This window comes from Tiliqua scincoides, chromosome 3, assembly GCF_035046505.1.
Source record: "Tiliqua scincoides isolate rTilSci1 chromosome 3, rTilSci1.hap2, whole genome shotgun sequence".
Taxonomy (NCBI): domain Eukaryota; kingdom Metazoa; phylum Chordata; class Lepidosauria; order Squamata; family Scincidae; genus Tiliqua; species Tiliqua scincoides.
In genome coordinates, this window is record NC_089823.1 from 68,016,583 (window position 1) to 68,042,720 (window position 26,138).

A 26,138-nucleotide genomic window follows, 5' to 3' on the forward strand; every position below is an offset into this window, starting at 1 on the left:
AGGCACAAAGTGACAGGATAGCACAGAAGTGTCCTGTCCATTTAGCACTGAGAATTGGCTGCCAGTGGAAAGGATGTCTTGGACCAGGCCTGTGGCAGCTTGCACATCCCTCCAAAGTGTCTCAGTAGTAGTAGTAGTAGTAGTAGTAGTAGTAGTAGTAGTAGTAACTTTACTGTCATTGTGCTGTAGCACAACAAAATTTATATACCTTTGAGATACAAGCATAAATATATACAACAATTCCAACAATCACACTCTACACACTCACCCACACATTCTATACAACATGCATCATAATATAAAAACAGTGTAACAGACCATAATGCCAAGGAGCATGGCAACAACTATATCGACTTATTCAGTGTAATTATGGCTGTGGGCTAAGAACTGTTCAGGAATCATGTGGTGCATACTCTAATAGTTCTGTATCGTCTACCCGAAGGCAACAGTTCAAAGAACTTATGAGCCTGATGGAAGGTGTCTCTCAGAATACTATGTGACTTCTGCAGACGGTGAGATGTATAGATGTCCTCCAAAGCTGGTAGATGGTTGATGATGTGCTGCACAATCTTAATAATTCTCTGCAGAGCTTTTTTGTCCCCTGCAGAGCAATTTCCGTACCACACCAAGATATCATAGGTTAGGACACTCTCAATGGTGCAACGATAGTAAGACACAAGCAGCTGCTGTGACAAATTTAACCTCAGCATTAACTGAAAGAACATGCAGTGCTTTGAGACCGTCTTAGAAATCCTTGAAGACGTAACCTCAAGAATGTCTCATGTCATGTGTTTTGTACTACTAAGCACTTCATAAAGTGCAGCCTCTGACTTGACAGGTGTCCTATAAATAAGAAGGTAGTCCAGGAACCCTGGAACGTTCTTTCATTTACTGAGAGGGGTATCTGTAGATCTGAAACCTGGCTTGGTGAAGACAGTTGAGAAGCAGTTGTAGCCAGGCCAGCCACTTCCGTCCTGGGTTGCGGTGGTAAGATACACAGGTTAAATTGCTGTAATAGAGTTCAGAAGCAGCCTATGTCTTTTTGACAATTTCTGCTCTAATAAAGGCTGTATGTATTGTGGCCCAAGGAGCTCTGCTAGAGCATCTGTGTCTCAAGAGGTGTGGTATGATATTTGGTCAGCCCATGTATGCCTTATAAGGCATTAAAAATACGACATGGTGGTTTTTTTAAAGGATTTCACATATTTTTAACTCTAAGAGTCAGTTTGAGCCTGGCAAAAGCTGCAGGCCGACGTATGCAGCCTCTGCTGGGCTCAGAAGACCCTCCAGAGGCGAGGGAAGCAGAACACAGGGCACATGGGGGGCCACAGATAAGTGAACCCACAGATACAGGGGCCCCGTGTATGTAGAAATGGATTGTCAAAAACTTTTGATGGTCTGTCTTCCTTTAAGTCATCTCTTCCATGGAACAACCACTCCCAAAAAGATTCTCAGTATGCAACCATTTATGCTATACAGTTACAGCCTTGTTATACACTGATTTTTTTATACATGGATTTGATTCAACACGAATGGTCACTGCAAATGAGAATGAATGTGCAGATCCCTGGAGAAGGGGAAAAATGCATCCCTTTAAAATCAGTTTTAAAAACTGAACAGTCCTTCTAACAATACCCTCCTTAATGAGAGAGAGAGTGAGGGCAGCTGGCTGACAATCCATCAATCCTTCTCTCTCTAGGCAACCAGTCCCTTCCCTTTGAGCACCTGGAAGAAAGGTGATCACTTTGCATTGGTGAAGGGAGGGGCTGAGTGAAGCGCCTCTCTGAGCGCTTGGAGGAGGACTGATTGATGGATTGTCGTCTTAAGGATTCTTATCTTACATCACAAAGGTCAGCAAGGCTGTTTTTAAATCACCAGAGCAAGGGAATTTTGTTTTTTAAATGGATTTGCTTTAGTGCATTTTTTTCATTCACGTGAGTTCTGGGAATGGAATCCACGTGAATAATGAGGCTCAACCTGTAATGAGTTCTCCACTATTAATACAATTTGTTGCAATTGTGCACCTGCAAAAGTCAAGCAGTCACCTTTTCAGATAGGCTGTAATGGTCATAAGCAATCCAATCTTTTATCCCCCTCCCCCATAAATCTGTTTAAGACCCTTTGCCAATCTTTTAGTACTATCTTTGGGATGTAGATAGGAGTACCTGAAAAATAAAAAATAAATCTTTGAAATACTGTCACTTATTCCCTGAATGCTGTCCATACACGATGGATGACCCTTGAAACCCTTTAAGTAGTCTTTGTAAAGAGTGTATTGTGGATATAGCCAAATATTGTTTCAATATGGTTTTAAGATTTTAGATAAATGGGTGTATGGCTTATATGCTGATCAACATAATAAACTTTGACTTTGAAACCCTTTTTGTTGTTCTTGATGTCACCTGTCTACCATTGTTGTTTTTAATTGTATTCTTAAGAACTGCTGAGATGCAAAATGCTTCTAAATGTCTTGCACCAATTTGTGTTGGAATGTGCATCAAAGCGATTGCTTAACCACTCCACCTTTTAGCAAGCAAAATTTCAGATTGAGAATAATTCACTGAGAAGCTTAGCTAGATTGTATATTGAAAATAAATGTTGAGCTGCTGATAGTTCTTCTCCACAGTTTCTGATGTATAGGACTGTGTTATCGAGGAATAAGCTGATCTCGTGTTGGGTTTTCATCCTCTTATTTTTGTATGCTCTTGCATGGTTTCTGCCAGTGGTTCAATTGAAAGATTAGTTATGAACTCATCTATCTGAAGTTATTAATTTTTACCTGATTCTGTGTTTTTTCAAATAAAGCTCCTGTTGCATGGGAACCTCTATCTCCACATTCCATCAATAGTTTTTAACTCTTTGGTTCATCTCCAATTAATACACTAACAGCACAATCCTGTACATGTTTACGCAGAAGTAAGTTCCACTGTGTTTACTGGTGCTTACGCTCAGGTGAGCATGTTTACAGTTGTGGCCTAACTTCAAAAAGCAGTTTGAATTCTTTGAACTGGTTTTGAAAATGGTTTAGATCCATTTTTTGCTGAATATCAAGTTTTTTTGTTTGCAGAGTGACTCTGTAAATTAATATACACACTGTTTAACTTGAGAAAAACAAACTATTTTTAAACTCTTTAAAAATTCTAAACAAAATTCTTTACATACAATGTGAGAATAACATTTTTATACAATTGAAAGCTAAGTTCCTAATTAGTTTTTTAAGTGATTGAACAATTGGTTTTGAACTAGTCATTTCATTTTATGTTTAAGACTTCAGTTCATAATTGAGACAATTTAAATTGTAGTTTCCAGTTCAGTTCCAGTTCACTGAAGAAAACTCTTTGATACTGATGCCCAAAACTGGTTCAGTTCGAATCCCTGGTTTCTACACATATGAACAATCCACCTGAACAGTTCTGCTCTTTGGCTTATATGCAGGAACACCAGGGTGAACCTGCAGATCCAGTTTTGTTTTTAGTTTCAAAGTAGGGACAACTAATTTTTTTTAAACAAATCAATTTTAAAGACAGCTGTAGCAGTAATCTGCCACCTACAAGGGAGCATTCTTGGCTCCATGGAATCTTTGATTGGTTAACTGTCCAGCATGCCAGCAACCCTAATATAAATTGTGCAAATTTATAACAGAGCAGCTTGTTCTTTGAAATATTCTGATTTCGCTTGTCATAGGGAAAGGTTAGGAATGGTGACTGACGTTCTTTTAGCACCTTACAATTCTATCTTTATAACCATAATGGTATGTAGTGATACCTGAGATTGTTGCAGTATAGGATTCTGTGCCCAGTGCTGTATAACAGGGGTATCCAAAGTTTTTGGCAGGGGGGCCACATCATCTCTCTGACACTGCGTCGGGGGCCGAATTAATTTACATTTCAAATTTGAATAAATTTACACAAATATATTAAAGATGAACTTATATGAATGAATGAAGGTCTTGCAATAACTCAAGGTCTATAAAAGGCCTTGCACAAAGCAAGGCTGGCCTTTCCTTTGCTGCTGCTACTGCATCACAGACATGAAACAACAAGCAGTGGAGGGAGCCCTCATCCCACAGCTCACTTGAGATGCCAAACAGTTGCCCTCACGCTGAGAGCAGTTGCGTCGGGCCAGTGTGGGCTCCAACAAATCTCCAGAGGGCCAGAGGCTCATTGGAGACTAGGGGCTCCCTGAGGGCCACATAGAGAGGCCTCTGTGCCGCAAGTGGCCCCAGGGCCGGGGTTTGGGCACCCTGCTGTATAATATAGGAGCTTGACACAGGCACTCAATACCACACTATCCTCGGTATTCTGGAAACACTGGGTTGAATTATAAGATGTCCATTTTCTAGGAGTCATGCTTGCTATGTAGGAGGCTCTTTTCTTTAGAGGCAACAAACTTTGGAATTGTTCAATTCATTATACCAAAACCTTTGGTATATAAGCAACCCATTGGTCAGGCTGTCTGACTGACAAAGTAGAAGGCAGAGAAGATACTAAAAATTCCTTTGCATATGGTAATAGTGACGTACTTCAAAACCAGAAAAAAAAAATAAACTTGTATTTTCAGTGGTGGAAATATGTCCATGCATGTTTTTAAAAACTGAATTTTAGGGAGTTTGGTGATAGTAGCAGAAAACTGTCTTGCATTTTTGAAATCTTTTCATTGTTGTCTGCTGGAATCTAACAAGGCAACAGAATAATAACAGAAATTTTTACTATCTTATCTTACCATCCAGTAGTTATAAAACCTGCCATTTGACAGACTAACAGTTTTGATGACTATAATGAATATTTTAACTGACTTTTTTTGAACACATGACTTCAAATCTCTTTCAATAGCCTGTTAATAGAAATTGGATTAACATTCAAATGGCAAAACTATATTTGAAGACAAGAAAATGCTATTTTGGAATTTTAAATAAAATTGTGTATTCCTTTCTAGGGGCCCATTCAGTGTTGTTCGGCGATGTATCAACAGAGAGACTGGGCAACAGTTTGCTGTAAAGATTGTCGATGTAGCAAAGTTCACTTCAAGTCCAGGATTAAGTACAGAAGGTAATCATATAGTGACTTTTTTGTTTCTGCTTCTCATTACCTGGTGTCCTTCTTATTTCTTTCAGTTTGGTCAAAAGTTTCTAAAGTTTGGTCAAAATTTATGATTTCTCTAACAAGGAAATTTGTGTGTGGGTGGGTAAAAGTTTTGTGCCTCCTTCAGAAATTCTGTTAAAGATATGAAGCTGTCAATTAAACAAAGGAAGTGAAAATGTTAAACACTATTTGAGTACTTAATACAGTCAAATAATAATTTGTTCTACTGTGTTAACTAACATAGCAAATTAAATTTCTATAAATTACACATGCCAATGGTGGGGCATCTGTTTCAGGAGCATGGGAGGGAATAAAGTAATCTTCTGCAGTCCTGATCCATGGGGTCCTGATCTGTTCCCTTTTTACCAAGAAAAATTAAATCATGTCGGCCAGTGTTGCATTTAACATTGCATGTAGTTTGACTCTTGTGATGTTATGAATAAAATATGTCACTTACCTATTTGTATGTTCAATACTGCTTTGTGGAAGAGTAGTCAGGAAGCATGGACACAGACAAACAAATGGAGACAGGGCAGCTTTAAGTTGCTTTCCTTATGAAGGCAGCTTTAAGTTGTTGCCTTCATAAGGTGAGATGTTTGGTCTGCAGCAACCCAAAGCCTGTTGAAGTCCTCTGTCTCTTTGCCACCTAATTCTTGTTTGTAAACTTCACAGTGATAAGTGGCTTCTCTGGTGATTGATGTATTTCTTTAGATAAACAGCTCACCATGTACTGGTTATCCATGCGGTAGATCCTATTTGACACTTTAAAACATATGTTAATGCACTGAGTATTTAACTCTGGAAAGCTGACTCCATTATAATGCTTGTTATGGTTTTTAAATTAACCCCCCCCCCCCCCCGAAAAGTCTTGTGGAAAGATTGAACCTTCTGACTGAATTTGCAGACAGAATAGCAACAAATGGAACATTGCTTTCTATGTGTAACTTATAGAATCTTAATAGCATTTTGCAGTATGTAGCAAGAGCTATTAGTAAAGTAGATATATGATGCTCAGAGATAATTAAATGAGAAAAAGGCTGGCCTTTAGGTATTAGTTTAGACTCATTAGCAAAATTTAATATATATTTCCAGCTGGTCTGTTTACAGTGGGTCCTCTTATCCGTAGATTCAATACTCATTGATTTGACTTGATGTGGGCACCCAGCCTGGAGGGCCTCCAGGACCTCCTGGACATGACTGGAAGTGCCTTCTATTTGCATCTCAGAAGTACTCTGTAGGGAGGTCACGCACGACATCTCCTTGCCTAAGAAGAACAGACATTTCTGATTGTCGATGTGGACCCCCCCCCAGTGGATTTAATTATCCATGGAATCGGTATCTGGAGGGTTGAGGACCGGATCCCCTGCAGATACTGATGGCCCACTGTAATTTGAGTTTTAACTTTTCTGAAGATGAGCAAATGGACTCCTTTCAAATGCAGTGCACACAAAGGTATTGGCAGGTGTGTCAAACACATTTTCTACAGCAGGCCAAATAGCATTCATGGTGCCTGCTGAGGAAATAGTGTCATTAAGCAGGAAGTGACATTATTGAGCAGGGGATGACCAGAAATAAATGCTTTTTCTCACTGACCAAATAGGATAAATTTTTACCCAATTTGTGCATCAGTGGGGGAAAGTAGAATGCTATCCACAGGCTATCTTTCCATTTTTTGCTTCCCTCCCGATCAGTACAGTCATGCAAACTCATGCTGTAGATCTGCACAACTCGCCCTTCTCCCCACACAATATCTCAGGTTGAAAACTACTTATAGCTCAATGTGCTTAAATTCATAGCCTTGTATCTCCATTCTTAGCATGTGTACTAAAAGTAATTCCATGAAACATGGAACAATTTAAACAAAAAACTGTATTTTGTATGCAAGTCAGAAGTTCATTTTCAGTGAACTTTGTGGTTAGTTTGAGATTTAAAGGTTCAAAGCCCGCTTACATGGCATAATTACTAGCTTTCATATGTAGCACAAATGCATTAACTAATGAGCCCATCTTATACAAAGACCCAATATTGACCCCAATCTAGCCCAATATTGTCTTCCCTGACTGGCAGCAGGTTTTCCAAGGCCTCAGGTAGAGGCCTTCCCTACTACCAGATAGTCTTTAATAGCAGATGCCAAGGATGGGATCTTGGATATTTGGAAAGCAACACATGTACTATATCACTGAGTTATGTGAAGAGCCTCTATCATCAGCCAGTAATAACCCTTCATTTTTGTCCCCACAAGGACCCTAATGGCTTACATAGTCAAATAACTTTTTAAAAAAGTAATCAAAACTAAAATAAGCAACAATATAACATGAAATAATTACACCAAAACAATTTATGACAGTACATATGGGGGGAAGGAGTCAACTAGAATACTTACTTGAACAGAAATTTGATGAGGCAAAAGGTTGTCAGTGAGGTCCTTGTCAATATACTTTCTGCTTGGAAATTGTCTCTAAGTATCTGTAATGTCGTTTTGTAGATGGAATTGACATTTGTTTGAGTTAAAGCCACAGTGATCCATGTTTTTAAAAAAGGTGATTCTAGCAAGCCGGATAATTACAGACCTATCAGCTTAATCTCTGTAATCAGCAAACTGTATGCAAAACTTCTTCTCCAGCGCCTCAATCAATGGAGGGCAGGTTTTGAGCCAACAATCATGGCATTTTCTATGACCCTCGGATAAGTCGGGGGTTAAACTTAGGGGGGTGTCTGACTATAGTTTTGTCTGATTTTACCTGAGGCCAGATCCTGAAAAATAACCTACCACTAATTGTTACCTAAGAACTGTAGCTTCTAATTTATTAAAAACACAGTAAAAGATCATAAAATACATTTTTATTCTTTTTTAAATTCTGGTCTTCACCACCTTTTTGTAAACACTGTTGGAGTAAGTGCACTGTAAACAACATACCAGTGGTTCCCAAGCTGGTATTCATGTACTCCCAGGGACACTCAACAGGACCTTTAGGGGTACTTGAAAAAGAATGGAATAATGGCAGAAAAAGGCAGGCCATGCTCCAGAATGCAAGGCCTGGAAGGGAGGTAGCTAGTTGACTGTGAAAGCCCCACCAACAGCTAGTTTTTGGTCATCAATTCATGTATGAACCAGTGATTGAAAACCAGCACAGTAAAAAAGCTGAAACTTAATATGTAACGTGATCAATCACCCAGAATTTCTCAGCACACTTCTGGTGCAAAACAGTGCAAAGGCAGAGTCTTCTGTTCTTCAAACAGATAAAAAGAGAAAATATGTGATGCATACATGAAGTCTGGGCTTTCATATGGAGGAGATGAGCGCTTGTCTAATTACAAACATTTTGCTAATATGAAGGGTACAATTTATGGAAATGGGCTGCCAAGGGATATGCCAGTGATAAAGGTTGAACCATGAATCAAATCCACCTTTAAGGTGTCCGGTGTGTTAAGCCAGAAGCTTTACATACAGCATATAACACATAACTGGGAGTGTGCAATTCAATTCACAGCAGAGAGATGCAACTGCATATATTTGCAGCCCTTTTTACTCAGAAGTAGACCCACTGCTTTCCATGGGTGTTGTTCTTAAGTAAGGGGGCACTGAATTGTAGCCTGGGAAGGAGGGTCCTATCCTGTTGTTTGAAAAAGCAGACCTGCTTTGTAAGCATTTGCCAAGCAGAATCAGGCTGCAGCAGAAGGAAGGAGATTAAAAGGTTAACTTTGGCTGGAATTTCCCAGTTGCCAGAAACTATCTCTGCCCTGCCTCCCTGGTGCCTGCCTGCCTGCTGCTTGAGAAACAAAACTTTTCAGAGTAGAAAGGCTTTGCCCTCTGATTGACCCAGAGATAAGGCGAAGTGAGAATTGGAGTTTGATTACTTGGCAAAAATTTCACGTATTTTACATGATACTCTAGGGTACTAGTAACACTCTCTCCATCTTCATACAGGTTGAGTCTTGGTATCCACGAGGATTATGTTCTCAGAACGCATGTGGATGCAAAAAATATTGTTAAAGGAAAGCCAATTAAAAAACAAAGTCCCTTTGCTCAGTGGTGACTGATTTTCTGCTGGCTGCTCTCTCCTGCATTAACAAGGCTGTTGTTAAATGACTTTTTCCCTTTAATTTAAAGGGCCCTTCTCATTGCATTGAGATAAAACTGCAGGTAAAAATCCGTGGATAGTAAGGTTATATCCATGGATAATAAGGTTATACCTGTGTATTCAGAATTAAGAATTCTTAGGATGTTTGGGTTCAAATACCTATAAACCAAAAGAAACTGGTCACTTGTTTTTAAACTCAGTAAATTGATTTGTATGTGTTTGGGCTATACCAATAGTTAGTAACGTGCGTTGGGGTCAAAGGCTGGGGAGGCGCTGTGCATAGAGCTCGGTGACCTGGAAGTATGTTGGTAACATGACAGTGGGTCACCGAGCTTCCACACTGTTTTACACTCACAATCCCTCTCTTCCAAGGTTTAAATTGCTTTTTCTTCACATTCACACACCTTACATCAGTTCCTTCGCTTAGCAGAAGGGAGGGTGTGATGGCTTTTCCTATTCCAAACACTCCAGAGAAATCTAACATTTCCCACAGAGAAATATCTACTGACCTTATGTAAAGGAACTTTTAACTTTCGTCACATTGTAGATCCTAATCAGGCATATCTTTAAGGCAGATCAATAACATGAACAATGGGGAGTTACGTACTAGAACAAACCACTAAAAGCCTGTTTTGCACAGTGCCCAGCACTAAAAAGAACAGAATTGGAAAGCTCCAAAATAAGATTCTTTCAATTGGATTTACTTCTTAGGTTGTCCAAGGATAAAACTAGGACTTCTCATTATTTAGGCTTAAGATTTCTCCCCTGTCTATACAATCTAATCGCATATCAACCTAGTTTAAGAATCCTTTTAAGTTTGATATAATATAGCAATTGATTTTTTGACTGGACCCATTTTTGTCAACATTTCCTATAGAAAGCAAACTCTGGAAAGAATATTTGCTAAAGTTAATCAGAAGCAAAGTAAATGAACTTTTTATTGATGGTCATTCAAGAACATGCAAATTTACACTCAAAGTATCTGGCATCTTAGTCATGTGAAAACATCCATGAAGTCCAGTTTTGAGAAGCTTTTAAAGTCACTCAGTTTCTTTGAACTGGAGTTAACTGGAGTTCTTTCAACTGAAACTGTCTGTTTCTCTGACTGCCAGAGCAATGTTTCATACTCTGCTAGGTGGTTCCCCTGGTGCACAAATGGAGGGTTCACCGCTTATGCAGGCTCCCTACTGTATTTTGCTTGCTGCCTCCCTGCTGTGCTAAGCAGGGTTGGTGCTCCACTTGTGTTGGCACCCTGCTGTATTTTATGTTGGATTTATTGTTAAAACTGTAGAGGCTCTGCTAGCTGCCTCCCTAGTGTGCTAAAAGGAGCAGAGGAAAGAAGGTGCTGAGCTGAGGCACAGGCACTGCTTGGCTCTGCAGCAAGCAATAGATCATCCTGATATATTTCATAATGGGTCCTTGTTTGCTTTGATTTGGCAGGTTGAGCTCTGCCTCCTCTAACCATATCATTGCCCTCAGTGTCCCACCAGATATCTCTGGAAGTAGACAGGACAACAAGATACCTGTACCCTGTTGCCACTCACTTGAATCTGGCATTCAGATATAGGCTACCCTTAAATTCAAAGGTTGCATGCAGTCATGATGTGTAACCTGTGATGGACCTTTCCTCCATAAATCTGTTCAATTCCTTATTAAAGGCATCTAGGCCAGGTGCATGACAATGCCATGTGGTAAGGGGTTCCAGAGATTTATTTATACAGGTATTTATATACCGCCTTGCTCCTCAGACTTTAATCCAAGGAGGTTTACATAGGCAGGCTGTTCTAAAACCCCATAGGGATTTTTACAATTGAATAGTTCTAGTCTTTCATAGAACTCCTCGTTCCAGCTGGATTCCTTCCTGGTCTGGCCTCTCTCTGGCCCTTCGCCTCCCATGCTCCACTTGACAGCAACTCCTCTCTGCCACCGAGGGTCAGCTCATCAGTATATCAGTGTGTCGTCAGTTCTCGGGTATTTCCGGTTGTTTCAAACTGGCAGCCTCAGATCTTCAGGCATACAAGGCGGCAGCTCTACCAACTGAGCCAGACCTCCTGCCCAGAGGATTATAATCCATAATCCAGAGATTATGCACTGGGTAAAGAAATATTTCATTTTGTGTCCTTACTCTCCCACTGATTGGTTCTAGTGAATGTCTCCTGGTTCTGGTGCTGTGCAAGAGGGAAAAGAACTTCCCTCTATCCATCGCATAATTGTATATATGTCAATCATTTCCCCCCTTGGTGCCTTCTTTGTAGACTGAGGAGCTTCTCCTAAGGCAGGTGCCCCAGCCCATTGATTTGTAAAATGGTATCATAATATCAGTAGTATTATTCCTTTTTAAACAATCCTGAGCATGGAATTGGCTTTCTTCACAGCTGCAGTGCAGCACACTGTGTCAGCATTTTCATTGAGCTGTCTACTACCACTCCAAGATCTAATCTATCACAGATAGTTTGGAACCCGTCAGCATATATGTGAAATTATGATTTCTTGCCCCAGTGTGCATTAGTTTCCATGTATTTACACTGAAGTGCATCTGCCCTTTTTCCATTCAGTTCCCCATTTTAGAGAGACTCTTCTGGAGCTCTTCACAATCCATTCTAGATTTTGCCACCTGAAAAAGTTTAGTGACATCCGCAAATGTGGTCACTTTGCTTCATATCCCCAACTCCAGGGGAACGAACAAATTGAAAAAAGCACCAGTCCCAAGACCGATTCTTAGGGCATACTTCTGTAAATGGAAGTCTCGCCTTAATGAGGATGATAAAAAGGAACTCAAAACTCCAGCAAAAGAAATGTAAGATGATGATACAGGTGGCCAGGAAAGACTATGGCCAGCAACATTGAAGGAAATAATAAAAGCTTCTTCAGATATGTTAGAAACAGGAAACTTGCCAGAGAAACGTTGGCCTGCTGAATGGTTACGGAAGGAATGGGGAGATTGCAGAGAAATTTAAACGAGTTCATTGCATCTGTCTTCACGGCAGAAGACCTTGGGCAGATACCGCAGCTTGAAAATGACTAAGAAATTAGAGTGCAGTCCAAAATGCCCATTGAGCAGGTGCAGATCCCTTTTGAGCAGGTGCAGGTGCAGGGAATTAGAGGGCAGGTCCTCTCATGGATTGAGAACTGGTTGAAGGCCAGGAAACAGAGAGTGGGTGTCAATGGGCAATTTTCACAATGGAGAGAAGTGAAAAGCGGTATGCCCCAAGGATCTGTCCTGGGACCGGTGCTTTTCAACCTCTTCATAAATGACCTGGAGACAGGGTTGAGCAGTGAGGTGGCAAAGTTTGCAGACGACACCAAACTTTTCTGAGTGGTGAAGACCAGAAGTGATTGTAAGGAGATCTAGAAGGATCTCTCCAGACTGGCAGAATGGGCAGCAAAATGGCAGATGCGCTTCAATGTCAGTAAGTGTAAAGTCATGCACATTGGGGCAAAAAATCAAAACTTTAGATATAGGCTGATGGGTTCTGAGCTGTCTGTGACAGATCAGGAGAGAGATCTTGGGGTGGTGGTGGACAGGTCAATGAAAGTGTCGACCCAGTGGGTGGTGGCAGTGAAGAAGGCCAATTTTATGCTTGGGATCATTAGGAAAGGTATTGAGAACAAAACAGCTAATATTATAATGCCATTGTACAAATCTATGGTAAGGCCACACCTGGAGTATTGTGTCCAGTTCTGGTCGGACATAGTGGAAATGGAAAAGGTGCAAAAGAGAGTGACTAAGATGATTACGGGGCTGGGGCACCTTCCTTATGAGGAAAGGCTACGGCGTTTGGGCCTCTTCAGCCTAGAAAAGAGGCACCTGAGGGGGGACATGATTGAGACATACAAAATTATGCACGGGATGGACAGAGTGGATAGGGAGATGCTCTTTACACTCTCACATAACACCAGAACCAGGGGACATCCACTAAAATTGATGTTGGGAGAGTTAGAATAGACAAAAGAAAATATTTCTTTACTCAGCATGTGGTTGGTCTGTGGAACTCCTTGCCACAGGATGTGCCACAGACGCAGGATGTATGCGTCTGGCCTGGATGCCTTTAAAAGGGGATTGGACAAGCTTCTGGAGGAAAAATCCATCACGGGTTATAAGCCATGATGTGTATGTGCAACCTCCTGATTTTAGAAATGGGCTATGTCAGAATGCCAGATGCAAGGGAGGGCACCAGGATGAGGTTATTTGGTGTGCTCCCTGGGGCATTTGGTGGGCTGCTGTGAGATACAGGAAGCTGGACTAGATGGGCCTAAGGCCTGATCCAGTGGGGCTGTTTTTATGTTCTTATGCTGGTTCCTGAGTGTTGGAAATATGCCATAAGGCATGTTTACGCTAACTCAGGAGTCCTCTTGGGCTGGTGCAGAGGCTTGCAGAGGCCAAATCCAGTCCCTGTGCCACCCGAAGAAGGTAAGTTTGTGCCGTTTGGTGTGGGAGTGGGTGGCGGGATGGTGGAATGGAGGCAGGGAGAGGGTGTTTCTGGGCAGGAGAAGGGCAGAACGGGAGGTGAATTGGGCCCAGGAGGGGATGGGATTGGTGTGCCGAATCCTAACCCCCACTTCCCCAGTTATGTAGGCTGCTCAGATTTGCACCCTTGAAATTGTTGGTGCAGATCCAAGTAACTCCATGGGGTGGCTGGAGCTCGACACAGTGGTAACCTCTAACTGGAGGTGACCTCCAGCTCCCTCCTAATATGTGCTGAATTCAGCGTAGGCCACGGTGGCCTGCCTGTTCCAGCGCAGTGTAGAATTTGACTGTAATTCAAATAGAAATAAAAAGAGAAGACATTTCAGTAAGTCACTGGATCCAAGTGGCATCCACCCAAGAGTACTTAAGGAAGAATGAAATTGCTGATCTTTGACTAAAATATGCAACATCCCTTAAACTTGCAACTTAAGTCCATAACACATATAGTAATGCATATAACACTGTGTATAATATACTGGAAAGCCCCCACCCCATTGCTGGCTTTCTCCTTTGATAGTTTTGTATTGGTGCTTCACTTTCTTGGTTGAATTTAGCAAAGGAGGCTTAATTTGTGTAATTCCCTTCCCAAGGGTTTGTTGCCCTGGTTCCCTTGCCCCACTGCTCAGCTTGCAGATGCTTCACTGGTCTGTGTCCCTGGCACTTGGTCCCAGAAAGCACAAGCTGCTCATGGAAAGAGTTTACTCGCAAACAATCCCTAGTTTTATACTCTTATCTAGCTCCTTCCCCTATGCTTCTGACTGACTGAAGAGGCATTCCTCCAAGGGTGTGGCTTCCAAGTAGGACAACTTTTCTGTGAGTCCTGCTCTTTTTTAAAAAGCTGACTTTTGACTGGACTGTATTTAAAGCCAAATTGTGACTTTATATCTAGCTTAAAGTTGGTACCTAAACTTACAATTCAAGGTAGAAATTAAACTCTGAAATTAACTATCCCCCTTGCACTTCAGAGGATAAATTTTTATTGTTTCCAAGTGCTTCTGTCCTGGGATCTTACTCACAAGTAGACTCTAGTCCTATTCAGGGTAGATATCCATTTAGATTTCAGTGATATCTAGTCAGGATTCACTTTCTTTGACTACAACCCCTTATGAGAATGCAGATGAAGTGAATATTAAAGGATGTACTCTTATTAGATAAACCTTGCATCCTAATGCACTGTTCGGAGCATCATTCAGTGACTACATGTGCTGCCTCCGGCGCATTCTCGGCATCACCTGGCAGGACAAAGTTCCTAACAACACAGTCCTGGAACGTGCTGGAATCCCTAGCATGTATGCACTGCTGAAACAGAGATGCCTGCGTTGGCTCAGTCATGTCGTGAGAATGGATGATGGCCGGATCCCAAAGGATCTCCTCTATGGAGAACTCATGCAAGGAAAGCACCCTACAGGTAGACCACAGCTGCGATACAAGGACATCTGCAAGAGAGATCTGAAGGCCTTAGGAGTGGACCTCAACAGGTGGGAAACCCTGGCCTCTGAGCGGCCCGCTTGGAGGCAGGCTGTGCAGCATGGCCTTTCCCAGTTTAAGGAGACACTTGGCCAACAGTCTGAGGCAAAGAGGCAAAGAAGGAAGGCCCATAGCCAGGGAGACAGACCAGGGACAGACTGCACTTGCTCCCGGTGTGGAAGGGATTGTCACTCCCGGATTGGCCTTTTCAGCCACACTAGACGCTGTGCCAGAACCACCTTTCAGAGCGCGATACCATAGTCTTTCGAGACTGAAGGTTGCCAATACCAATACCTGCATCCTAATCCTAATATTTTGTCAGACAAAAGTACCATTGATGTCACTTGTACTTATTCTTGAGTAAGTGTGCCTAGGAGCACTTTTCAAATGTCTCTCAGATTTACTATAGTGATATAAATTATGATCCTGAATTCCCTAGTAAACACTTGGAAGAATAAGACTGCAATGAACCCTCGATGTAACAGACCTTGATTTAACAGACATTGGAAACAATGCATGTTTTCTGCTTTGTTAAAAACTAATAATACATTCTGCATATGTGCATCCCCATTGACTGGTGTTTGCATTTCACTTGCATTTTGGATTTAACTGACTTCAGTCCTTAATGGATGCTGCTAACCCTATTTATCTGTTAAATCAAGGGTTCACTGTAAATGATTTTATTTTTTCACTATTGAAATGTTTCCTATCTTGAAAGCAGGGGTAATTTTCATTCAAGAAACTGATACTTCATAAGTAAAGAAAGTATTATTTCAGTGATCCTTCCACTAAACAGTGAAGGAGTGTGTGCATCTGTACATATAAAAAACCCTACAAATTAGTAAACAAAAATGAATCTGGTAACAGAACAAGAATTGTATTAAATACAGACATCGCCTGTTCATATGAGCAGTTCTGAGCTGTCTGTAACAGATCAGGAGAGAGAGATGAGGTGGTGGACAGCTCCATGAAGTGTCGACCCAATGTGCAGCGACAGTGAAGAAGGCCAATTCTATTGCTTGGGATCATTAGAAAGGTGTTGAGAATAAAACGCCTAATGTTATAATGCCTTTATACAAATCTATGGTAAGTCCTCACCTGGAGTATTGCTTCCAGTTCTAGTCGCCACATCTTAAAAAGGACATAGTGAAAATGGAAAAGGTGCAAAAGAGAGCAACTAAAATGATTACTGGGCTGGGGCACCTTCCTTATCAGGAAAGGCTACATAAGAACAGCCCATAGGCCCATCTAGTCCAGCTTCCTGTATCTCACAGCAGCCCACCAAATGCCCCAGGGAGCACACCAGATAACAAGAGACCTCATCCTGGTGCCCTCCCTTGCATTTGGCATTCTGACATAACCCATTTCAAAAATCAGGAGGTTGCGCATACACATCATGGCTTGTACCCCGTAATGGATCTTTCCTCCAGAAACTTGTCCAGTCCCCTTTTAAAGGCGTCCAGGCTAGACGCCAACACCACATCCTGTGGCAAGGCGTTCCACAGACCAACCACATGCTGAGTAAAGAAATATTTTCTTTTGTCTGTTCTAACTCTCCCAACACTCAATTTTAGTGGATGTCCCCTGGTTCTGGTGTTATGTGAGAGTGTAAAGAGCATCTCCCTATCCACTCTGTCTATCCCCTGCATAATTTTGTATGTCTCAATCATGTCCCCCCTCAGGCACCTCTTTTCTAGGCTGAAGAGGCCCAAACGCCGTAGCCTTTCCTCATAAGGAAGGTGCCCCAGCCCCGTAATCATCTTAGTCGCTCTCTTTTGCACCTTTTCCATTTCCACTATGTCTTTTTTGTGATACGGCAACCAGAACTGGACACAATACTCCAGGTGTGGCCTTACCATAGATTTGTACAATGGCATTATAATATTAGTCGCTTTGTTCTCAATACCCTTCCTAATGATCCCAAGCATAGAATTGGCCTTCTTAACTGCTGCCGCACATTGGGTCGACACTTTCATTGACCTGTCCACCCCCCCCCAAGATCTCTCTCCTGATCTGTCACAGACAGCTCAGAACCCATCAGCCTATATGTGTGTCATGAACATGTACAGTTCAAGCCTAGTAGCATTGCAAGGCCTGAACCAAGCTAAAACAGTAACACAGAAGTGGCTTGCATTTCCTAACTGCTAGGATTTACAACTCAATGGAGGGTGATTATGTAGCACCTAGACAGCCAGAAAGATGCCCATCAAGGATGGAATGCAGCTGCAGAACTCCAGGGGGAGGGAAGAGCTGAGAGGGTGAGCTTCCAGCCCCACTTCTGGAGGACAGGGTCTTTGTTCATTGTCTGAGAGAGGTGGTGGGTGCACATCCTGCCCCGCCAGGACCATGTGGCCATAGGTAACTGGCATGAGGATCTACAAAAGAAGCTGACCCCGGTGAGAGTCAGAGAATAATAGAGTTAGCAAGTTAGCTTTGTTTTATGCTGATATATTTCCTAGAAGTTTTTATGCCTCTAGCATTTGCTGCCTTTTGTAACCTTTTGTAACCCTATGTATTTAATAAAGTAGAAAATCTTTTTACCATGTTGGTTCATTGTCTGTTGGGGACAAAGGTTCAGAATCCTGCCTAGCCGTTCAGCAAGCTACCAAAAATCCTCTAGAAACTTGAGGACTGAGACTTTAAGTAAAGAAAGTGCTCAGTGCCTACAAGGGATATAGTTAAGCCTAGAGGGTCTCGGTACCCTGGACTGAGGCACTGGCTCTTGCAGGGTGGTGGCAGTACTACCGAACAGGGTTCTTTGAGGGCTCTAGGGTTCAGAACCAATGACTCTGAGCACTCAAAAGCCTGGGAGTGAGCTCAAGTGTACAACAATGTGAAGTTTTGATTTTTTGCCCCAATGTGCATGACTTTACACTTACTGACATTGAAACGCATCTGCCATTTTGCTGCCCATTCTGCCAGTCTGGAGAGATCCTTCTGGAGCTCCTCACAATCACTTCTGATCTTCACCACTCGGAAAAGTTTGGTGTCGTCTGCAAACTTTGCCACCTCACTGCTCAACCCTGTCTCCAGATCATTTATGAAGAGGTTGAAAAGCACCAGTCCCAGGACAGATCCTTGGGGCACACCGCTTTTCACTTCTCTCCATTGTGAAAATTGCCCATTGACACCCACTCTCTGTTTCCTGGCCTTCAACCAGTTCTCAATCCATGAGAGGACCTGTCCTCTAATTCCCTGACTGTGGAGTTTTTTCAGTAACCTTTGGTGAGGGACCATGTCGAACGCCTTCTGAAAGTCCAGATATATAATGTCCACGGGTTCTCCTGCATCCACATGCCTGTTGACCTTTTCAAAGAATTCTATAAGGTTCGTGAGGCAAGACCTACCCTTACAGAAGCCATGCTGACTCTCCCTCAGCAAGGCCTGTTCGTCTATGTGTTTTGAGATCCTATCTTTGATGAGGCATTCCACCATCTTACCCGGTATAGATGTTAGGCTGACCCGCCTATAGTTTCCCGGGTCCCCCCTCTTTCCCTTTTTAAAGATAGGCGTGACATTTGCTATCCTCCAATCTTCTGGCACCGTGGCCGTTTTGAGGGACAAGTTGTATATCTTAGTCAAGAGATCAGCAACTTCATTCTTCAATTCCTTAATAACTCTTGGGTGGATGCCATCAGGGCCCGGTGACTTATTGATCTTTAATTTATCAATGAGGTCTGAAACATCTTCTCTTTTAACCTCTATCTGACTTAACTCCTCGGTCAGGAGGGGCCGTTCGGGCAGCGGTATCTGCCCGAGGTCTTCTGCCGTGAAGACAGATGCAAAGAACTCATTTAATTTCTCTGTCATCTCTAAGTCTCCTTTTATCTCCCCTTTCCCTCCCTCACCATCCAGAGGGCCAACCGCTTCTCTGGCGGGTTTCCTGCTTCTAACATATTTGAAGAAGCTTTTATTATTCCCCTTAATGTTGCTGGCCATGCGTTCCTCATAGTCTCGCTTGGCCTTCCATATCACCTTCTTACATTTCTTTTGCCACAGTTTATGTTCCTTTTTATTCTCCTCATTAGGGCAAGACTTCCATTTACAGAAGGAAGCTTCCTTGCCCTTCACAGCCTCTCTAACTTGGCTCATTAGCCATGCGGGCACCCTCCTGGATTTAGTGGAACCCTTCTTTCTTTGCAGTATATACCTCTGCTTTTGGTGTATACACCTCTATTACTGTTGTTTTAAGCAGCCTCCATGCACTCTGGAGAGATTGGACTCTTTTTACCCTCCCTTTCAACCTCCTTCCAACCAGCCTCCTCATTTGAGGGAAGTTCGCCTGTCGAAAGTCAAGGGTTTTTGTTAGAGATTTGCCTGGTATTCTTTCCCCAACGTGCATGTTGAAATGGATCACAGCATGATCACTGTTTCCCAATGGCTCAGTAACATTTACATCTCTAACCAGGTCCTGTGTACCGCACAATATTAAATCCAGAGTCACCTGTCCTCTGGTGGGCTCTGTGACTAGCTGCTCTAAACCACAGTCATTTAGCACATCAAGAAATCCGGTCTCCTTATCGTGACCAGAACACAAATTGACCCCGTCTATATGAGGATAATTGAAGTCCCCCATGATTACAACCCTGTCCCTCCTTGTCACCTCCCTGATATGTTTCCTCATTTCAAGGTCCCCATCCGATTTCTGGTCTGGAGGACGATAGCACGCCCCCAGTATTACATTGCTGCACAAGCCTGGTAATTTAACCCACACAGATTCTATGGTGGAGTCGGACCCACCTTCAAGCTCTACTTTGCTGGATTCTATCCCTTCCTTAACATAAACGGCCACCCCACCTCCAACACGCCCCTGCCTGTCCCTCCTGTAGAGTTTATAGCCTGGGATTGCGGTATCCCACTGATTCTCCACATTCCACCAGGTTTCCATTATGCCCACTATGCCAATGTTTTCCCTTGTCACCAGACATTCCAGTTCTCCCATCTTTGCTCAGAGACTTTGGGCATTCGCATAAAAGCATTTGTACACGGAATGCCCCAGGATGGGCTGCTTATTCGCTCCTTTGTCCCCGCATCCTCTCATTGTGCCAGACCGTCTATCACATCCCATCACGCTACCTTTCCCAATTTCTTCTCCTACTCTGCCTTTGTCTTGTTGTTCTCTAACCTCCCCAACCTCATCCCATAGGGATGAGGAGTCCCGAACCGGATGCCCCTCGGCTCCTGTCAGCCTTCCCGCAGGGATCAGTTTAAAAGCTGCTCTGCCACCTTTTTAATGTTATGCACCAGCAGTCTGGTTCCATTCTGGTTCAAGTGGATCCCGTCCCTCTTGTACAGGCCCTGCTTGTCCCAAAACGTTCCCCAGTGCCTAACGAATCTCAACCCCTCCTCCCTACACCACCGTCTCATCCACGCATTGAGACCCCTGATGTCCGCCTGCCTAGCTGGCCCTGCACGTGGAACAGGTAGCACTTCAGAGAACGCTACCTTTGAAGTGCTGGCTTTCAGCTTCCTGCCTAAAAGCCTAAATTTGGCCTCCAGGACCTCCCAGCTACACTTGCCCACGTTGTTGGTGCCGACATAGCGACGGCTATAGCATTTGGCCCTCTTCAGCCTAGAAAAGAGATGCCTGAAGGGGAACATGATTGATACATACAAAATTATGCATGGGAAAGATAGAGTGAATACTGAGATACTCTTTTCCGTCTTTCAGAACACCAGAACCAGGGGACATCCACTAAAATTGAATGTTGTGAGAGTTAGGACAGACAAAAGAAAATACTCCTTTACTCAGTGTGTTAATCTGTAGAACTCCTTGCCACAGGATGTGGTGATGGCATCTGGCCTAGATTCCTTTAAAGGGGGATTGGACAAATTTCTGGAGCATAAATCCATCACAAGTTGCAAGTCATGATGTGTATGTGCCATCTTCTGATTTCGGAAATGGGCTGTGACAGAATGCCAGATGCAAGGGAGGGCACCAGGATGCAGGTGTCTTGTTGTCTTGTGTGCTCCGTGAGGCATTTGGTGGACCACTGTGAGATACCGGAAGCTGGAATAGATGGGCCTATGGCCTGATCCAGTGGGGCTGTTCCTCTGTTCTTATGACAGTTTGGGGACCGGAGTAGTTGTGGAGAGAAATTGTTGAAAAACGGAATATGGTCATTTTTTAGTTTGCAGAAGTTGATTCCCAATGCTTTTTAGTTAGCAAATTGCAAATACCTTTTTTATTTTGTTGATTCCTGCTGCGTCACCAAGATTTCTGCAAAGTGCCTCTCATTAATGCCTTCAGGAATGGGAATATAAGTGGAGCTAAATTTGGCCCATGTGTGCTCTCTCTCACAGTCACGCATATAGCAAAACAGTTTGAATTACCTTGTCATATGCATATCAAAATGGGGAGGGCAACTTTAGCCTTTAGAACAGCAGAGAGAGGTTGAAAGAGTAGAGCATGCATTGAATAAATGACTTCTGAGTATAATTGAAATGTGTAGAAAGAGCAGATCGTCAAAATGAACCATCAGAAAGCGGGAGAATACCTGTACTTGTTAATGGACTCTGACAACTAGCAAATCTAGTATAGGCAAATTCTATTGAAGCAAAGATTAGTATTCAGTGTGTCTTGTCCTCTGTATCATCAGTCTCTGTAGTGTTGTAATTTATCACTTCAAATGAAGGCTATTGATGCTTTGTCACTGTTCCAGAAATTTTCATGATCTGCTGGTTTACTAATAGGTATTGTGTGTGTTTGTTGCCAGACACCATTACAACATGTATCTTCTTTTGTGCAGTATTTCTAAACTATTTAGATTTCAGAATGTGGTTATCTTATGCTTTCAGAACTATTATTAAAAGAGTTCACTTTAATAAGTGTGTTAGTGCATCCACCACTATCTCAAGTGCTTTGCTAGCCTAGACATGAGAGTTATTGTAGGGAAGTTCAAAGAGAGGGGGTTAAAAACCAAATCTCATCTACTTGTGAAAAATCCCCTCATATGTCTTTCCCTTTAAATTTAGGTAACAAGATTATAGCAAGGTCATTTTGGAATACAGATTTTAGTTCCCTGTGACAGCAGCAGCCACTATAGTAATTCCCTCCTTTTCACACTTTTTGGCATGATTGCAACCAGTAGCCCTAATTGATAAATAGTTGCTGTATATGCCATGCTGCTAAGTTAAAAGGGCCAGCCCAAGATCTTACAGAAATTATTCTTAATCATATTATTCAGTACAAGTCTTAGTAGTATAATTTAACACAGCTAGTTCTGCACTAAATAGATGTTTTATATAGATACAGCTGTTCAGGAAATGTTAATTAAAATTTTTGACCACTACAGTAAAGCTGTCTATAAATAAATTTAATAGTTCTGATTTTAAGGAGCTGCAAGCTGCTTTTGGCCTGACAAACAAAAGGACAAACAGTATTTAAAAGAATAAAAAAAATACAAATGACAGTAAATTAGATAGGCTCCTGAATATAATGACATGGAATTCACAAATACATTAAAATTTAATGTGATTAAATCACTGATTAAATCACAGCAATGATGACTTTTGTTCAGTGAGGGCATGAAGAGAACTTTAGGGTCTTATTTCAGATTAGGAATTAGACACTGTGTTTAGATAATGGCTGAATATATCCATGCAAGGAAATGGGCATTTGCACAATAAAATGTGTCTAAGTTCATTTGTAGGATAATGATTTGGTTTGGATAATTTCTCAAACATAAGATTTTTTTTTTCCACTAGACAGATTTGTTCAACCAACTTTGTCCTTTTTTGTCATACAGCTATGGTGTCAAACATGCAAAAAATTTTGCAGACCCATGTTTACATGACTGGAAGTTACAAACTGCTGAGCTCAATCCTGTGTTCACATGGAGGCACACTCACAGGACTTAACATAGCCCTCTTTCTCCTTCTTATCCCTTGATGCACAGGTACTCGGTGCATCAGGCCATTTTTTTTTGCCGGACCATTAAGAGTCATGAGAGGCTTGTATGTACTTTCTGTATTTACTTCAGTCCTGCCCCCTCCACTTGGTAAAGAAACATGAGGTTTGAGCTTATGCTCCTTAACTGCTTGTGGATATGGTAAGGATGCATAGGCTTGCTGCATGTGCTCCTTGGAAAAAATGTGGAGGGAAATGTTTGACCCTAAAGAATCCCTCCCATGTGCAGGCACCTTGCCTGTGGTAGACAGATCAAATCTTCTCTGCATAGTTGGATATAGTGATGTGCATAACCAAAAAATGATTCATAAATTAGAAATGTTCACATTATGCAGTTGGATAACTTCTAATAGTCAGTACTTTTGAAATGATTAGTTTGATTTTTCTCTGTAAACGGCTTTGTGAATTTTTTTGTTGAAAACATATATAAATATTAATAATTTTAACACTCCAATGAAAATAACTAAAAACATTGAGCAAGTATGTCAAATGTCACAATTACTTTATCTGAATTGTGTTCTCTGTATAGAGGACAGTTTAATTTCAGGGGTCAGTAAAACAAAATAAAACTAAGTATCAGCGGTTAGAATCCAAATACCTGTGCTAGCTATACAAACTTTGTAGGCAAATCCAGTAGGATTTTTGATTACTTTATTGAATGTAGATTCCCATGTCATGATTTTAAACATCTCCATTACAGAACAGTTTTGTTGTGAAGTACAGGGCTTACTTTACTATTCAAGAAATGTCCAGATTTTCCTCTGGGTGCCGGAAACTCTGGGATGAGCTTCAAATGAACTTCACCTTTCTTGCATGTTATGATTAGGAAAATGTCAAATACATTTTGACATCATGTGCAATGGAATAGTTGAGAAAATGATAAGCTATATAATTTAAAGATGTACATTCCATATGAACATGATCAGAATAAAATAGAGTAGCATTGCTACTGAAAAGTTCTTCCATCGCTTAAACTTTGCTATTCTCTGAAAAAATGTTTACAAACACAGATTGCATTGTTTGAAATAGATCTTTAGATTACTATTTGTTTTCAGCTCTCTGAATAGTACAGTACTTTCTATCACAAACCTCTGCAAGAAACCGTTAATTACTCATATATATTTTAGCTCAAGTCTATGAGTGTTTAACCACAGCGCCCTCAAACAAGGAATACGGGGTGGGGGGGCCAATATCAGCAGATCCCGTATTCGTGGTTTCAGTTAACTGCGAACTGGGTCTGACTGCGCCCTCTCCAGAGGCAAAGCGAGCTGTGCACCCCTTGCTTCCTGAGGATCTTTTGAGCCTGGTAGAGGCTGCGCACATCCACCCATGACCTCTACCGGGTTCAGAATAACTGATAGAGTGGAAAAAAGTCACTCCTGGTTTTGACAAAAAATGTTAACTTGCGGTTTTGGTTGAAAAACTGGAAGTGACTTTTTTCTGCTCTGTCGGTCATTGTGAGCCCGGCAGAGTCTGCGGGTGGATGCAGCTTCTCTCACCTACAGGAGGAGATGCCACCCCACCCCCTGGATCTGCAGATTCAGGTATCCACGGGTGGGGGGTGTGGTGGTTCCGGAATTGATCACACCTGTAATTAGGAGAGATTACCTGAGAAGTTGAATCCTCATCCTTAGCATCCCCAAGCTACTACATAAAGTTCCTGATTTATAAAATTCATTTAGTTATTTGATTCGCTCTGTAAACCGCTTTGTGAACTTTTGTTTGAAAATGGTACATTAATTAATAATAAAAATAAAAGCTTTTCAGAGAGAAGGTGCTGGTGGTGTTTTCCTTAAAAAGTAGTTTTAAAGTAGTTTTCACTTTAAAAAGTGAAAATTACCTTTAAAGTAGTCTTGGAAAAATTGAAAGCATATGTACGTGTATATGATGTGTTTACTTTTCTTGGACTTGTGTCCATTCTGTCAAATTCAATATTTTTGTAACATAATCAGTTGTTTATGAAGTTTAGAAACACTATTTTGAACATTAATGTATCTTGTTCCTTCTTTTCTCATAACAATAACAATGGGTTTTAATAATAAAATATGAATGTTTTTAGATAAAATCTAAACTTTCTATGTTTATTTATTTTTCATTTTATTTGTATTCATTTTTATTTCATGAGTGGAAAAATGTGTGAAAGCATTGGCCACCAGACCTGCCTGTACACGGAGTACTTCAGATGAATCCCTGATCTAGTGTTGTAGCAAGCAGCAACATGGGGCAGTAAGAGACAAATCAGGCCCTTTCAGTGAAGGTGCTAAATTGTGGGACTCTGTGGTAGAGATCCATCTGAGTCCCTTATTATAAGAACATAAGAACAGCCCCACTGGATCAGGCCATAGGCCCATCTAGTCCAGCTTCCTGTATCTCACAGTGGCCCACCAAATGCCCCAGGGAGCACACCAGATAACAAGAGACCTCATCCTGGTGCCCTCCCCTGCATCTGGCATTCTGACATTATTTCCTTAGGTGACAAGTAAAAAATCTTTCTATTCCAGTTTGTGATCTGTTTTGTTTTATTTTATAAGCCTCTATTCCATCCAGAATTGTGTACATTAGACAGAAATCAAAATAACTGATTACAACGTTAAACCAGATAGCAGCAAAACACATAAAATAACCCTAGCCATACATCAGCAGGCAAATTCTTTTCTAAACATGTTTTAGTCAGGCAGAAGAAAAAGACCACTGATGGGACCTTTATAGGCCTCTGAGGAAAGGCATTCTATAACTCAAGCCCAGACTATTTTTCATTATGGGCAAATATGTCGTTGAGTCATGTCCTTGAATTTTCAGCCATGTAGGATTTGTAACCAAGAGTTCACTGCAATTCAGGGCCTTTTTTTGTGGCAAAAGTTGTGCTTGTCCCTCCTCCTGCACTACCAGTTGTCCTTAGCAGACTTCCTGTGTTTACTGAAATTGTTCTCCATCTGAGATTACAATTGCCTATTCAGGTGTGCATCGCTTAGCAGCATTCCAACCAACAACGTATATGGCCGTCGTTTATTGTATGGTAAACTATACAATAGAAAAACTTTGTGATGGCGATGCTGGAATTCCTCATTGGAAGACCCTGAAAGCCTCTTTTCAGGTTGCACTGGGCACAGGACTCGCTTTATTGGGCTCTG

The 26,138-nt window shown here is 41.7% G+C and overlaps 1 protein-coding gene across 2 annotated transcripts in view; it reads left to right on the top strand.

Moving 5' to 3' along the window:
• The window catches only part of CASK (calcium/calmodulin dependent serine protein kinase), a 252,904-nt gene that overhangs the window by 62,539 nt on the left and 164,227 nt on the right, over positions 1-26,138 (top strand). For both annotated transcript variants that reach the window (XM_066619767.1, XM_066619768.1), the window contains exon 2: positions 4,936-5,048. In XM_066619767.1, the coding sequence (XP_066475864.1) occupies positions 4,936-5,048 (113 nt within the window). The remainder of the gene's footprint in view (positions 1-4,935; positions 5,049-26,138) is intronic.